Source organism: Poecilia mexicana, unplaced genomic scaffold, assembly GCF_051168715.1.
Source record: "Poecilia mexicana isolate PSO_F unplaced genomic scaffold, ASM5116871v1 scaffold_18, whole genome shotgun sequence".
NCBI classification, from domain to species: domain Eukaryota; kingdom Metazoa; phylum Chordata; class Actinopteri; order Cyprinodontiformes; family Poeciliidae; genus Poecilia; species Poecilia mexicana.
In genome coordinates this window covers 9,878,763-9,892,508 of record NW_028263387.1, presented here as the reverse complement: position 1 = coordinate 9,892,508, position 13,746 = coordinate 9,878,763, and the positions used below count along the sequence as shown (strand labels likewise).

Here is a 13,746-nt window from a genome sequence, read left to right as displayed (position 1 = left end):
GAAATCTTATCCGATATTCTCAAATCCATTCCTTCCTTTCCCCCTGCGTCGCCTTCTTGACCTTCCTCCCCCTCTTCCTCTGTCTTGTACTTTTACAGTTCACCTCAGGAATCCTGCCTTCTCAGCTGTCCAGTGGTGTCCCATGCCAACCCAATTTAGCCTCCGCCGCCTTCGCCTCTTCTTACGCCTCCTTGTTGCTCCTTTGGCTCCTCAGCTTCCATCCTCAAACACCGCCTCATCTTTTGGCGAGGGATGGGCACGGGGGTCTGTGGGCTGGATTAGCGGCCTGTCTAAATTTGGTCATGCATGACAAACGAGCCCAGCACCTGCTGGTTGGACAGGCGGCCTCTCCTCCTCCTCCTCCTCCTGAGACCCTTACATCAAATTACACTGGAGCCTGGGAATTCCTGTCAGTCCGCACACTGAAAGTCTCTTTAACCTTTAAAATAAAAAAAATAAAAAAAATTGGGAAAGATGTACGGCATCGTTCAAACCTAAAAAATATTAGATTAAGTCAAAAATAAAAGATTTTTGACTTAATACGTACTGTATGAAAATACGATCAACAGACAATAATTTGGACTTTAAACCGAAGAGTTTCACATCATTATAATCGATGCGGCGAGGAAGTCTTACTGGTTTTTATACACCGACAATCAAATCGTGTCCATCAAATTCATGGGATTTTTATAATTTTTCTTATCTTAGAAGTATTCCTTAAATTTAATTTAGTTTCAATTAAAAAAAAAAACTCTACTTCATCACAATGGCAGATCTGAGTAGCATTTTAGTGCCATTCAAAGACACTGATTTAACTTTTTATAGGTTTGTGTTTGAGTAAAATGAACATTGTTCTTTTATTCTGTGAACTACTGACAATGTGTTTGAAATTCCAAGCAGAAATTTAGCATTTATTTGCAGAAAATGAGAAACGGTCAAAATAACAAAAAAGGATGCAAAGAAAACAAGTTCATATTCATTTAGAAACAACAACAATACTAATGCTTTAACTCAGGAAGAGTTCAGAAATCAGTATTTGGTGGAATAACCAGGAGGTTTTCAGTGGGGTTCAGTGCAGTGGGCTCTTCGTTTTTCCAGAGCTGTATTCTCCACACAGCGTGTCCCACTTCTGTTTATATTGTCCACATGTTATTCAAATTGACCACACTGACTCAATAATAACATCAGGTTATCTCCGGTTAAATATGCAGATGTTCTTCCTGCTCTGATGAAAACTAATTTAAAAACAATTTACACTGGTAGACTTTGGATAGGACTTTGAACTTTCAGCCAGAGATGGTCAGGAGGTCATTAATGATGAGAAAAAGAAAGTAATGCAGTTTTCAGATGTTTAGTCTTCGTTGTTTAACCTGTACGATTAAAAATCTTTGACTCACAGATCAGAACAATGCTGCCAGTAATGCTGTCGGCTCTGCAGTTCAGCTAAATTCGGAAAAAACAAATAAAAAAATTGCTTTTCTTCCTGCACTGAGAAATGTTCTTTAACCTCCTGATCCATTGTCGTCTTCCATCCCGTCACTTTGATCTGTCACCGCGGATATATCTTTTTTTAACTTTCCCCTGCGTCCTGTCTCAGTGAAGACGCCAGTGTCGCCCAAGTAGAGAAACGAGGCTACAAACATACACCCAATCACCATGTATCGACGCTTGTTTTTTTAAAAAAAATTTTTATTTCTGCATTTCCCCACAAACCCTGTTTCAGCTCTAATTAATACACGCTGTGCGCCTCACTCCACCCACACATTCATTTCTTGTTAGGCATTCAGCTCTTGCACTTATTCTGCTTCCACTCCCCCACATTCTCCAAACACTGCCAAAATTTCAGCTCTACAGTAAAATAAAAAAAAGCCCCAACACGTCCTCAGTCTCCTGAATTTGAACTTGCATATCCTGTTTTCAGATTTGAGCTAAACACCATGAAAGCCTCTTAGAAAAGCCATTTAGCGAGTGATTGAATGGTCTAATGGAACCAGTAAGCCGTCACTTACATGCACGACTTTATGCAATTATGCAGTTTTCAGACAACACAGGAACATCACTACATCCTGCTCAGTTTATACAGATAATGAACTAATAAGTAGGAAATTTGGAGTTACAAAGACACAACTTCTGCTTATTGCTGAACACAACACAAAGGGGAAAAAATAGCTGGGTACTTTTCTTTAGAATAGCATTTCTGATTAGGTTTCTCCTCATTTTCAACTTTTTCACTGTTGACACGCACTAGAGACACCGTCACATAAAAAAAAACTCAGATCAGGGTTTCCCCCAGTGTATTATAAGCCTGGTGGGCCACCAGGCTTTACTTGTGACCCCACCAGGCTTAGCATTGGTTATCTAAGTCTTTTTAAAATGTTTGCATTTTTTAAGACATTATAGTTGGTATTCAGGTGTTAATCTTCCAATAACACGTAATTATTAAGTGATATTTTCAAATTTCCTATCAACTTTAAGCGTTTTTTTAACTTAAAAACACGACGGGCCGCTGGATGAATGACTGCCGAGCGCAACAACCATCAGGTTTAGCAATTTTTCTGGGGGAAACCTTGCAGATTAGACGTTAGTAAATAGATCCTTTGCCAAAATTCACACTTTAAGTACTTTCTGTGTATCGTAATTTAAGGCTTGAGCCGATCCATTAAGCCAGAACTATTCTTATCTATAGACTGCGTTGCTCTGAGGCAAAGATTCCCAACATAGTGTGAAGCTAACCAGAGAAAGATTATCACTTTGTCAGTTCTTTCTTTGCGGCCCACCTCCTTATGGTGGGGTGCTTTTCTGCAACTAGAGGTGAGAGATGAAGGACAATTACAGGCAAAAGATGAAGGACATGTACATTTTTCCCACCTTTATGTCTTATTTGTAATGAAATTATTTATATTTCAATGAGCAAATTGCCTGAAAATACTCACAGTGTTGACAACACCTGTACAGTGGAACTGAAAATAGCTAAACTTTGGCTGTCATGGTCTAAGACGTGTCAAACTCAAGGCCCGGGGATCAAATCCGGCGCGCCGTAGCTTTTCATGTGGCCCTCTAGACTGAAAATGACATCAATAAGTCCTTCCGGTTTTTTGTAAATCTGCAAAACTCCACAATTTTTTCAGATTTTACAGTACATTTTCTCATAATTAATCAGAAACATGGAGTTTCAGTGACAGCTGCCTCAGCCTTATTTGATGTCAAGTTATAGTGCGTAACTGATACTGCGAGTAACAAAAGGTCACAATCAACACATTAGAGCAAATATAAAAATTCCTTACAAACGTTTCTAAATTGGCACCATAAAATCTGTAATGTGATTGCAGAAAAAAACAAAACACTAAAACAACCACAAAATCTTGGAGGAAAATCTATGTATTGATCATTTAACAGTTTATTTGGTTTTATCAATACATTCTGGCACAACTGGCCCTTCAAGAACACTCAGAGTTTTGATGTGGCCCAAAATGAAAATGAGTTTGACAGCCCTGGTCTACAAAATGATGTTTGAATTTGCATCAAGCTTGTAGAATCTTTCCTAAAAGGAGGTCGGGCTTCCTGAAATGTTTTTCAAAAACTAGTAACAAAAAACACACAAAAATGTTGCTTATTGTGTTGCGAGTGGTGGGGAACAATTTAAACACTCTGAGACTTGAGGCGGTTGAAGCTAACACTAGCTGCTAACACGCTCGTACTAGCTAGCTAGCTTGTTGTGTCTCTCCAGGGTAATGGGCCTGACACACGGGGAGCGACGGCGACAGGTGAAAGTTGAAACAAGACACACCGAAGTCGTTATCGTAGACAGCGCTAAACATTTGAACATTTTTTAAACCTTCTTGTGTCACGTTTGCACATCTACGTTTACGAGCACAAACTTTCTTGTGCGTTAATGTCGTTGAAAGGCGACGATGCGTGTCGATTCTTTTAAGCGGAAACGTATCGCCAGTTGGCCGGAGGACGTTCGTTTTCACTTCCGCTACCAACTCTTCAAAGGCTAGATGCATTCTGTGCAAAAACAAAAACAACCTTTAAGGTTGGCACCGTGGGAGGGAATATGCAGTGGGAGGATTAGAATAACAAAGACGCTGCCAAGAGCCACAAACATTTCAACATTTTTGCCGTGCGTGATTGTAATGCAGCAGGGATACCCAAATCATCTCCTATGTTTATGGTTTCGGGTTTAATTTCATTCAAGGCGGAGTTAAAAAGTGAAATTTGACGTGTAGAAACCCTGTAAAAAGTAGCTAACAACAAAAGCCGACATGAGAGTAAACACGAGCTGTCATAAACGTCAAAGTGTGTTTTCCCTTCCACTGGCTGCGAGGTCTCAAACAGCCTCGCTCAGCAGTTTTTCAGCCTGGTCTTAAAAAATTCACACCCAGCTGTGTGAATGTTTTGCTTTGTTTTTCTTTTACCTGCTGCTTCTGGACTGCTAATGTGTGTGAGAGAAGAGCACAGGCTGTAGAGTTGCTTGGGCAACACCGTTACATTTTTGCCTCACCGTGCGTCTCCCTTTCAGACCTTCACAGCTTGGTGCAACTCCCACTTGAGGAAAGCTGGAACACAGATCGAGAACATTGAGGAGGATTTCAGAAATGGCCTCAAACTCATGCTGCTGCTGGAGGTCATTTCAGGTACGCCTCATTACAAACCAGCTCCTCCCTTGAGCCTTCCCTCATTCCTGACGTATTTGGAATGGCTCCCCAACCTTCTGTGTGCATTGTTTTTTTGTTTTTTTTTTTACAAAAACAAAGCAGAACATAACTAAAATGTGATTCAGAATTACTTTTGTGTTGTTGCAAATCAGCGACATGGCTCATCTAGAGTGTTTGTCTTTCAGGCGAGAGGCTGCCCAAACCCGACAAAGGAAAGATGCGTTTCCACAAGATTGCCAACGTGAACAAAGCTCTGGACTTCATCTGCAGCAAGGGGGTCAAGCTGGTGTCTATTGGTGCAGAGGGTGAGGGTCCCATCTCAGGGTTGTTGTTCCTATAGCCCCCCTTTAGCCCACCTTTGTAAATCTACTCAAACAAATAGGATAATTTAAACTTAATGGATGTTGGAAGATGTTTTTTTTTTCTTTCAATTGATTAGGATCTGCCTCAAGCTGAGAAACATGTTTTAGGGATGTAAATACTGATAGTATGTATAGGAAGTGAGCAAATTTTTATATATATAGATTTTTTTTTTCTGGCATTTTCAGTATCAAACAGAACCAGAAAGAGTCATGCAGGAGAAGGATCTCTCTAAGTCTCTGTGTTTTCTTCTTTGCTCCGTTTTTCTGGACAGAAATCGTCGACGGTAACGTGAAGATGACCCTTGGTATGATCTGGACCATCATCCTGCGCTTCGCCATCCAGGACATCTCTGTGGAAGGTGTGTGTGTGTGGGTGTGTGTGTGTGTGTGTGTGTGTGTGTGTGTGTGTGTTTACAGAAAACATTCAATTCACAAACACACACCTGCTGCTTGAGATACATTCCACATAAACAAGGCAACATGTTGGAAAAAAAAACGATTTATTTTAAACAGTAACTCCTGGTTCACAGTAACTCCTGGTTCTTAAACATTTCTCTACTTCCGTTTCTACTCTGACGTTTTGTTCAGCTTTTTCTTTTTTTTTTTGTTAATTTCTCTCCCTCCACTATTTCAGAGACCTCCGCTAAAGAAGGTCTGCTGCTCTGGTGCCAGAGGAAGACTGCCCCCTACAGGAATGTCAATGTGCAGAACTTCCACATCAGGTTAGCCTGCACCGCCCCCCTGTGGCACAAATGGGCTACTGCACTCTTAACATCTCACGTCTCTTCCTTCGTCTTGTGTTTTGTCGTCTTTTTGGGGGTTTTGGAACATGTTTGCACCGTGTGTTTTTTTTTTTTGTTTTTTTTTACGTACAGCTCTGGTCTGTCTGTGTCTCTTTACGACCTTTATGACCTGATCTGCTCTCTGGGTTGTTTTTCTTCTCTTCCTTCGTCGCTCAGCTGGAAAGATGGCCTGGCGCTGTGTGCCCTCATCCACAGACACAGACCTGACCTCATTGACTACTCCAAACTGAGAAAGGTGTCCCTTCTTTTCCTCCCTCTGCCTCCTTCTTTTCTTTCTTACAACCATTTCTTCCCTCTGTTCCTCTGTTTCCTGCTTCCCTCTTTCTTGTCTCCTGTCTCCTTTTGTTTCCCTCCTTCTATTTCTGTGTTGATCTTCTACATTTTCAGCTTCATGTGTAAGTGGAATATAAAATCTGCATATGTGCTAAGATGCTAGTAAGAGCACAAAGTGCAGATGAAAAACAGAGGCAAACTGTTAATTTGTTGAAATTAATTATATTGCAGCACTGCTTCAATAAAATCACACATTTTGAGTTTTACCAAATTTCATTTGTTCTCTCCTTTTCTTTATTTTTTAACCATTTTGTATTTTCCCACTTAAATCTGGATTAGAGCTTGCACCATGTTTCACTGAGAAGTGTTTTTAGCTTTGATGGCTAAACGGATACATCTCGTGTTTAAGTTCTAGTTATTAACATTTAATAATTACCCGCCTTCAGGACGACCCCATCGGTAACCTGAACACGGCATTCGAAGTGGCCGAGAAGTTCCTGGACATCCCCAAGATGCTCGACGCTGAAGGTGAGGCCGTGACGGAGAAACCGAGCGAACTGAGAGTGAACATATTTACTGTGGGACTCTGGTGATGTCGATACGGGTTAAAACACACCGTGACGTTTCCCAGAAGGATGGACTACTGCTGTAATCCTGAGCAACCGGCCTCAAATAACCAGGAACCGTTTGGCAGCGTTTGTTATTATTCCTTCAGGGAAGCATGCAAGCAGCTGGTGTCCTTCACTTTATCCACTCAGCTCTCGTTTTAGGTCGATTGGATCAGGCCGTTTTTCCGGGGAGGAAAAAAAACATTTAAAATGAATTAAGTTGTACCTAATGCAATGTTTTTCAAACAATATTGTGTTTTTGGAAAGCCGAGTTATTTTTAATCTCTCTTTTTTTTTTTTTTTTCAAATCTCCGTCAGATATCGTGAACACACCCAAACCTGACGAGAAGGCCATCATGACCTACGTGTCCTGCTTCTATCACGCCTTCGCCGGAGCCGAGCAGGTCAGATTTATGGTTTCACTTTTCACCACGTTGCTGATAATACAACCCAAAGTGTGCGGACTCTCTCCTAAACTGAATAAAACCATTTAGGCACCAATCTGCGGAATGGCAGCCGGTGACACTGAAAGCGAAGTCAAGTGTTTTGGTGTTGTTACTGAAGCGTATGTTTGTGTGTGTGTGTGTGTGTGTGTGTGTGTGTGTGTGTGTCGATGCGTTTCACCTCCAGGCTGAGACGGCTGCTAACCGCATCTGCAAGGTTCTGGCTGTCAACCAGGAGAACGAGAAACTGATGGAGGAGTACGAGAAGCTGGCCAGCGAGGTGAGAAACTCCTGCAGCCTACTCAGAACGAGAGTTTTTTTTAAAGTATTCATGTTTTAAGTGATGGATGTAATAGTGACAGATTTTTAAAAGTCGTCCGTTGATCAGAATTTTGAGTTCAATTTGCTGTTGATAGTAACATTGTGTGTGGTAGCAAAAAGTCAGTCACTTTAAGCCAGTTTTTAATATTTTTAAATGACAAATTTACACTTGCAGTGATTTTTATAATCTTATATTCGTGATTAGAGCAGCTGTAGCATCAACAAGCCGTCAGTCTCCGTGTATTTCTAGAGAACGTAGATCTTTGCTTTAGTTGGGATTTTTAAAATGCTGCCAACATTTCTACAGCAACATGATTTCTTTGAAAAATCACCGAGTATAAAACAGAGCAACTTTGTTGTGATTTCTTCAGCCTTCCCGTTATCTGCTGAAGGTATTACTCTCTCGTAGCTTAAATTGTTTCAAGATGACGTAGTAAACGTCTTACTCCTTCTAGAAGTGGAGTCTCTCTTTGTCAGTAGCAACATCCATACTGAAGAGTGTTACAACGAGTCAGCAGCTCTTTGGTGATATTTGTAAAAAGATTGAGCGTTTGAGTTTCGATAAAGCTAAAAAATGTTATTTTCATCTTCTTAATTTGTCCTTATTACAAAAGCAAAGTCATTTTATCCTCAAAACTTTTTTTTTTTTCCCCCTCGCAGTCATCTCACGTTATTTCATTTCACTTGACTGGACAAACTGGATTAGCCTTTATAAAAACAGATTAAATAAATGTAAAATTAGGTCAGCAGATAATAACAGTGTACCTCTGTATTTCTAAATTAATTTGGAAAGAGACTTTTATTTCTAAAGGTCAACTTTAGCAAAGCTTTTACGGTGGGAACAAAAAGCACAAGTTCACATGCTGTGAGAAACCAAAAAGAGCATTTACTCTTAGCAGCAATTTAATTCAATTTCCAAACCACAAACAAGCCACGCAACGGCAAAGATGAGGACAGAGCAGGCTCGTTGCGCAACTGACACGGTCCACGTTGTGTCCAGCTGCTGGAGTGGATCCGCCGCACCATCCCCTGGCTGGAGAACCGCGTGGCAGAGCAGACCATGCGCGCCATGCAGCAGAAACTGGAGGACTTCCGCGACTACCGCCGGGTGCACAAGCCGCCGCGCGTGCAGGAGAAATGTCAGCTGGAGATCAACTTCAACACTCTGCAGACCAAGCTGAGGCTCAGCAACAGGCCCGCCTTCATGCCCTCCGAGGGCAAGATGGTGTCGGTGAGGACGACGCAACATCTTTCACTGTTTCTAAGGCCCTTTAGTTCAGCTGTATACTTACTAACGCCTTAATAGTCCTTGCAAGTCCACAAAACAGAACGCGGTTCACAATCGGTGTCGTAACGAAAACGCGTCCCTCTCCTCCAGGACATCGCCAACGCCTGGAAAGGTCTGGAGCAGGTGGAGAAGGGCTACGAGGAGTGGCTGCTGACCGAGATCCGCCGTCTGGAGAGACTGGACCACCTGGCCGAGAAGTTCAAGCAGAAGTGTGGCATGCATGAAGCCTGGACTGCAGGTAGGAATGACAACGGAAACCCACGCCGACTCCCCCTGCCTGCCTGCCTGCCGGTGTTGATGACTTTGCTAACTGCGTTTCAGGTAAGGAGGAGCTCCTGTCTCAGAAGGACTACGAGTCGGCTTCTCTGATGGAGATCAGAGCCTTGATGAGGAAGCACGAGGCCTTTGAGAGCGACCTGGCCGCTCACCAGGACAGAGTGGAGCAGATCGCCGCCATCGCCCAGGAGCTGAAGTAAGACGCCACAACGTCCCAACAGGATTCTGCTGCTGACATCAGCAGCATCGGCCCGTAGGAGGGACAGAAGTGTTGGGGAGGATTGAGAGAGCAATCAAAGTGTAGATTTGCTGTCCAGAGAAACCTCTGAGTGTTTTGCTGCTTCTCACAACTGAATTTTTCCTCGTATTCCCGAAACAATCTCTGAGCTTATAGACAGCGTTTCAGATGTTCAACAACATGGCGGATGACTATAGGCGTAAAAAAAAGTCACGGTTTGGCTTTCAAAGCTTCAGAACCATGTGTGTCAGGTCAAGAAGAGCCAAATAAGATCAGATCCACTTATTTTCAAGAAGCTGTAAAACTGCAGAGCATGATGCTAGATTTACATTTTAAAGCACGAGTCACACTAAACTTACTGGTGCGATCTCATTCAGTGAGCTGGACTACCATGATGCTGCTACGGTGAACGCCCGCTGCCAGGGGATCTGTGACCAGTGGGACAACCTGGGGACCCTGACCCAGAAGAGGAGGGACGCTCTGGAGGTAAATAAAAAACAAAATCCTTAACACATAGAGATCAACTCAGGCTGCAAAGTTGCCTTCATATATTGGGTGTCTTTATTTGAAAACTGTTGCGTTTGTGTGAGTGCAGCGTGTGGAGAAGCTGTGGGAGACCATCGACCAGCTGTACCTGGAGTTTGCCAAGAGGGCAGCTCCCTTCAACAACTGGATGGACGGAGCCATGGAGGACCTGCAGGACATGTTCATCGTCCACAGCATCGAGGAGATCCAGGTGCTCGCTTGTTCTCCGTTCCCTTTTTTCATCCGAGACGTCGCTGTGCAAAGGTTTTCACGTCCAACTGGACTTTTCCAAATGGTGTCAAGTTAGAAATACAAACATTAATATATTTGAAAGAGATTTTAAGTGATCAGCACAAAGCAGTGGAAGTGAACGGAAAATTGGTTTTATTTTTTTTTTTACAAATGAAAAACTTGCTTTTGTATTCAGCTTTGTCACCTCAAACAAAATCACCTGTTACTAGAACAATCTTAAAACGTCTTAAATTCATGTTTTTATGTCTTAATGTCTTAAAATTCAAGACATTTTAAGAACAAACCAGGCTTGTTGCAGATGAGCTTAGTTGTTGCGTATATAAAATAAAATGTCTTAAATTAATTTCCACAAAATGTAAGTGAAATATGATAATTAATCACAGCTCTCATATTTTGTTGTGACTATTTAATATCATTTATTTTACACAGTTTATTTCTATTGCAGGACTTTTCTGTCAAGCAAACGTGTGTATTTGTTATTGTGCACCAACATATCCAATGGGACTAGCGACGGAAAATTAGCCACCTAGCTACAATCTAATGTATTTACATGTAAATGTTCAATAATAATACATATTGAAATAAACTCTTATTTTGAAAGATATAAACTTGAACAAGATGCAGCAACACATCTTCATTCCCTTCTGTGACTCGAAGCGGTTGAGGCTAGTGCTAACTAGCTGCTAATATATCCTTTCTAGTTAGCTAGCTGGCTTCTTTGCATCCATTTTCTATAAAACTAATGACTGGATGATGATGTAAGATTTTCAAGGCTGTGCATTTCACTAAAAATCAGATAAAAAGTGACAATGTAACTTCTCTAAATGAGAAATATTGATTTTTAGAGAATAGTTGTGTAAATATTAGCCTTTGTCTTCCTGCTCTCCAGAGTCTGATCACTGCTCACGACCAGTTCAAAGCCACTCTGCCCGAGGCCGACAAGGAGCGCATGGCCACCGTCGGCATCCACAACGAGATCCTGAAGATCGCCCAGACCTACGGCATCAAGCTGTCCGGAATCAACCCATACACCAACCTGAGCCAGCAGGACATCAACACCAAGTGGGAAACTGTGAGTCAAAGCAGACGTTTCCCCAGAACCAGAGTCTCACTCGGTAAAGAATGGACGATTAACGTGGAGGATAACCGCTTTAAGTCGCATTCTTGTGCAAACAGGAAACGTGAACCGACGCTGCATCTCCGTGCGCTGCATTTGGTCATCCAGCTAAAAATAAGTGGTACATACCAAACGAGGGGTCAGAAATAGTAGCTGTAAGTTTAGATTGGACTGATACAAAATGCTACAGCACGTAAAACTGTCAGGGGAAATGAGAAGAACCACACGGGACAATCTGTCAGATCTGGTGGAGGGAAACGCGCTGTAGACCGTCTGCGACAAGAAATGAGAAAACATGCTCAATTCCTTTAAATAAATAAGAGTTTATTTCATAATCAGTCAATTGATTTCACATTTAGAAATGTGATTATTGGTGAAAATGACCAACATGTCTACTTTTAAATGACGTCACGCCCTAAAACTGGATGTTATTGTGCAGGTGAAGCACCTTGTACCCCTCAGAGACCAAATGCTGCAGGAGGAAGTGGCAAGACAGCAGGGCAACGAGAGGCTGAGGCGCCAGTTTGCTGCCCAGGCCAACATCATTGGACCCTGGATTCAAACCAAGATGGAGGTACAGCAAAAATAAACTGTACAGTGCAGTCAGTCCAATCTGGGAAAAATGTCTTGATGGAGAAAACCAGTTTGGATTGATTTTTATGTTCAAATTTCAATCATCCACCTGTAGATCAAAGGTGAAATTTAAGGTTTTAGGGATTTTCTCCACTGTCACATGTGCAATAGATTGGATGAAATGCCTCATTATCATGATGCAAACACAGTAGGTAACAGCGTTCTTCACTTCCTTGACTCATCCAAACATTTCTTTGGTCGTTGGATGTTGTTGTCACCGTTCTACACCCCGACAGGAGATCAGCCACGTGTCTGTGGACATCGCAGGCTCCCTGGAGGAACAGATGAACAGCCTGAAGCAGTACGAACAGAACATCATCAACTACAAGTCCAACATCGACAAGCTGGAGGGAGACCACCAGCTCAGCCAGGAGTCGCTCATCTTCGACAACAAGCACACCAACTACACCATGGAGGTCCGACGACCACAGCCTCAACTTCATCCGCCGCCCTCTCTCCATCTGGGCTTTACGTCTGCCATGCCAACGTTCTCTCCTCTTTTCTCCATCATAGCACGTCCGTGTGGGCTGGGAGCAGCTGCTCACCACCATCGCCAGAACCATCAACGAGGTGGAGAACCAGATCCTGACCCGCGACGCCAAGGGCATCAGCCAGGAGCAGCTCAACGAGTTCAGGGCCTCCTTCAACCACTTCGACAGGGTGAGGCGGCCCACTCTGGGAGCATCCTCCTCTCCGTCTCAACTTTGAGTGCTGTTGAGTTGGCCCAACGGTTCTGATCTTTGTCTGCAGAAGAGAAACGGCATGATGGACCCAGACGACTTCCGTGCTTGCCTCATCTCCATGGGTTACGATCTGGTCAGTGCAACCAGTTCAACCACAGACGGACCTTTCAGGCCTTCTACGCTTGTTCACTCAGATGCTAAAGCTCGTCGTTGAAATCCTCCATGTTTTCACCGACAGGGTGAGGTTGAATTTGCCCGCATCATGACCCTGGTGGACCCAAACAACACCGGCGTAGTGACCTTCCAGGCCTTCATCGACTTCATGACCCGCGAGACCGCAGAGACCGACACCGCAGAACAGGTCATGGCTTCCTTCAAGATCCTGGCTTCAGACAAGGTAAAAGACACGGGACCGGCGGCGCCCTCCTGCAGGACAGGCTCAATGAGGTTACTGTATGAATACAACAGTTCACTGAGGAACTGGAGAGTCACTCCCTTTACTAGAGATGGGGAAATGCCGCCATCTAGTGGTCTTACAAAGTCCTACATGAGTTTGTGTTTAAATCCAGTAAATGCAGGATTAAAAATGGCTTAATATCTGGGAAAGTGAAAACATTTTTATGTGTTTTGGCCTTTCATCCAAACAAAAATGTAATTTAATTTCCCTTTGGGATTTAAAAAGTATTGTTGAATTTGAAAATGGTGTTCAATATTTCTAAAAACTCTGCATGTGTACATGGGAATATTTAAATTTAATAAATAAATAAACCTAAACATACAGAGTCTACACCATAAATTTAATAACTTTACATACAAAAACACTATTTAAAACCTATATATCTTTCCACACAAATTAAGTTCAACTCCTTACAGGAAGTTGTGATTGTTTTGAAGCATTCTGGTTGGCTGACATGGAGTTTAGCATTGCGCTATACTGCCCCCTAGAGGTTTGGCATGCTTAAAACTCTGAAACTGATCATGTGTCTATATCTATCTATCTATATATATATATATATATATAAAATAAATGATGAGTCGGAGGTATTCATTCTCATAAAGAACCGGCTACGTGTGAACAAGGTCTTTGTGTTTTTCGATGGGTCTTTGTTTACCCACGGGAACAAATATTCTCTTTCTTGACCAGCTTAAGTCATTTTAGACGAATTAAGAGCCTAAAATCACAATTTAAATTTTTCTAAGTGTAATAAGTTGTGCCCTCTGACTGAGGCGACGGTTTCTTCTTGCCTTTCTGAGTCACGCGTTGCC

The 13,746-nt window shown here is 42.4% G+C and overlaps 1 protein-coding gene across 1 annotated transcript in view; it reads left to right on the top strand.

Annotated features, from left to right (window-relative positions):
* Positions 1-13,746, top strand: part of actn3b (actinin alpha 3b) — a 29,164-nt gene that overhangs the window by 14,086 nt on the left and 1,332 nt on the right. Inside the window, exons 2-20 of the mRNA XM_088015905.1 lie at positions 4,523-4,637; positions 4,844-4,963; positions 5,293-5,379; positions 5,655-5,742; positions 5,980-6,058; positions 6,543-6,624; positions 7,023-7,108; positions 7,335-7,427; positions 8,469-8,699; positions 8,847-8,994; positions 9,078-9,228; positions 9,648-9,756; positions 9,866-10,006; positions 10,937-11,119; positions 11,604-11,738; positions 12,034-12,213; positions 12,311-12,457; positions 12,548-12,613; positions 12,719-12,877. Of these exons, the coding sequence (XP_087872031.1) occupies positions 4,523-4,637; positions 4,844-4,963; positions 5,293-5,379; positions 5,655-5,742; positions 5,980-6,058; positions 6,543-6,624; positions 7,023-7,108; positions 7,335-7,427; positions 8,469-8,699; positions 8,847-8,994; positions 9,078-9,228; positions 9,648-9,756; positions 9,866-10,006; positions 10,937-11,119; positions 11,604-11,738; positions 12,034-12,213; positions 12,311-12,457; positions 12,548-12,613; positions 12,719-12,877 (2,400 nt within the window). The remainder of the gene's footprint in view (positions 1-4,522; positions 4,638-4,843; positions 4,964-5,292; positions 5,380-5,654; positions 5,743-5,979; positions 6,059-6,542; positions 6,625-7,022; positions 7,109-7,334; positions 7,428-8,468; positions 8,700-8,846; positions 8,995-9,077; positions 9,229-9,647; positions 9,757-9,865; positions 10,007-10,936; positions 11,120-11,603; positions 11,739-12,033; positions 12,214-12,310; positions 12,458-12,547; positions 12,614-12,718; positions 12,878-13,746) is intronic.